The sequence below is a fragment of the Apaloderma vittatum genome, unplaced genomic scaffold (assembly GCF_000703405.1).
Source record: "Apaloderma vittatum isolate BGI_N311 unplaced genomic scaffold, ASM70340v1 scaffold27161, whole genome shotgun sequence".
In the NCBI taxonomy this organism is placed as follows: Eukaryota; Metazoa; Chordata; class Aves; order Trogoniformes; family Trogonidae; genus Apaloderma; species Apaloderma vittatum.
The window spans coordinates 1-790 of NW_009700071.1; the positions used below are offsets into that span (position 1 = coordinate 1).

Sequence of the window (790 nt, forward strand, 5' to 3'; positions counted from 1 at the left end):
TGGGGAGGGAGACAGGGTGCCTGTCTCCAGGGCCTGCTTCACCCTTCCCAGGGGCTGACAGAGCAGGGAAGGGGCTGCAGCAATGCTGGGGCTGGGGACTGGCTCTCCTGAGGGGCAAGAAAGGTCACCCAAGCCCTGACAGCTTCGTGCAAGTGTCCTTCTGCTCTTGCAGCCAAGCAGGAGCCGGCCCTGGATGCCCCACACCTGGTGGGTGCAGGACACAAGCCTGTGTCTCCTGTCTCCCTGGTAAGCACTTGCCTACCCCCAGGCTGGGAAAACAGAAACTGCTGTCTTCTGGTTGGCGGGGCAGGGCGAGACATGAGACAGGTGGGAAGGGGCCCTGTGGGGTCACCCCTTGCAACATGGTGCCGCACAGGCACCGGGCAAAGGATGGGGCGTGTGGCCGGGGTGCTGGGGACCAGGAGTCACCTGAGCATTTTCTCCCATAAAAGAAACGGGAGAGAGGTGGGAAACTCCCAGCTTGCACAGCCCCTCTCCTGGCGATGCTGTCCTGGGGGGCTGGGGCTGGGGCTGCCCCTGCAAATGGTGGGATGAGGATGCGCATCCCCTTTACTCACCAAGGGGGAGAGTTTGGTCTCCAACATGCAAGTGGCACTGGCCCCATAACCTCCCACTTCCCTTTGCCTTCTCCCAGCAGCAGAGCACTGTCCCCGAAGTCCCTGCCACCTTCCTCTCCAGAACGGCCCATGTGAGCCCAGGACTGGCTCCTGACTCCAGCCCTTCCCAAGCCGTGCCAGGGCCGGTGCCACCGGCAGGGGCCCCCCCCCGA

General features: G+C 63.8%; 1 protein-coding gene across 1 annotated transcript in view; it reads left to right on the top strand.

Annotated features, from left to right (window-relative positions):
* Positions 1 to 172: 172 nt before the first annotated feature.
* The window catches only part of LOC104280854 (carbohydrate-responsive element-binding protein-like), a gene marked incomplete at both ends in the record, with an annotated part of 4,386 nt that continues 3,768 nt past the window's right edge, over positions 173 to 790 (top strand). The window contains one exon of the mRNA XM_009878640.1: positions 173 to 246. Coding sequence (XP_009876942.1) covers positions 173 to 246 — 74 coding nt within the window. The remainder of the gene's footprint in view (positions 247 to 790) is intronic.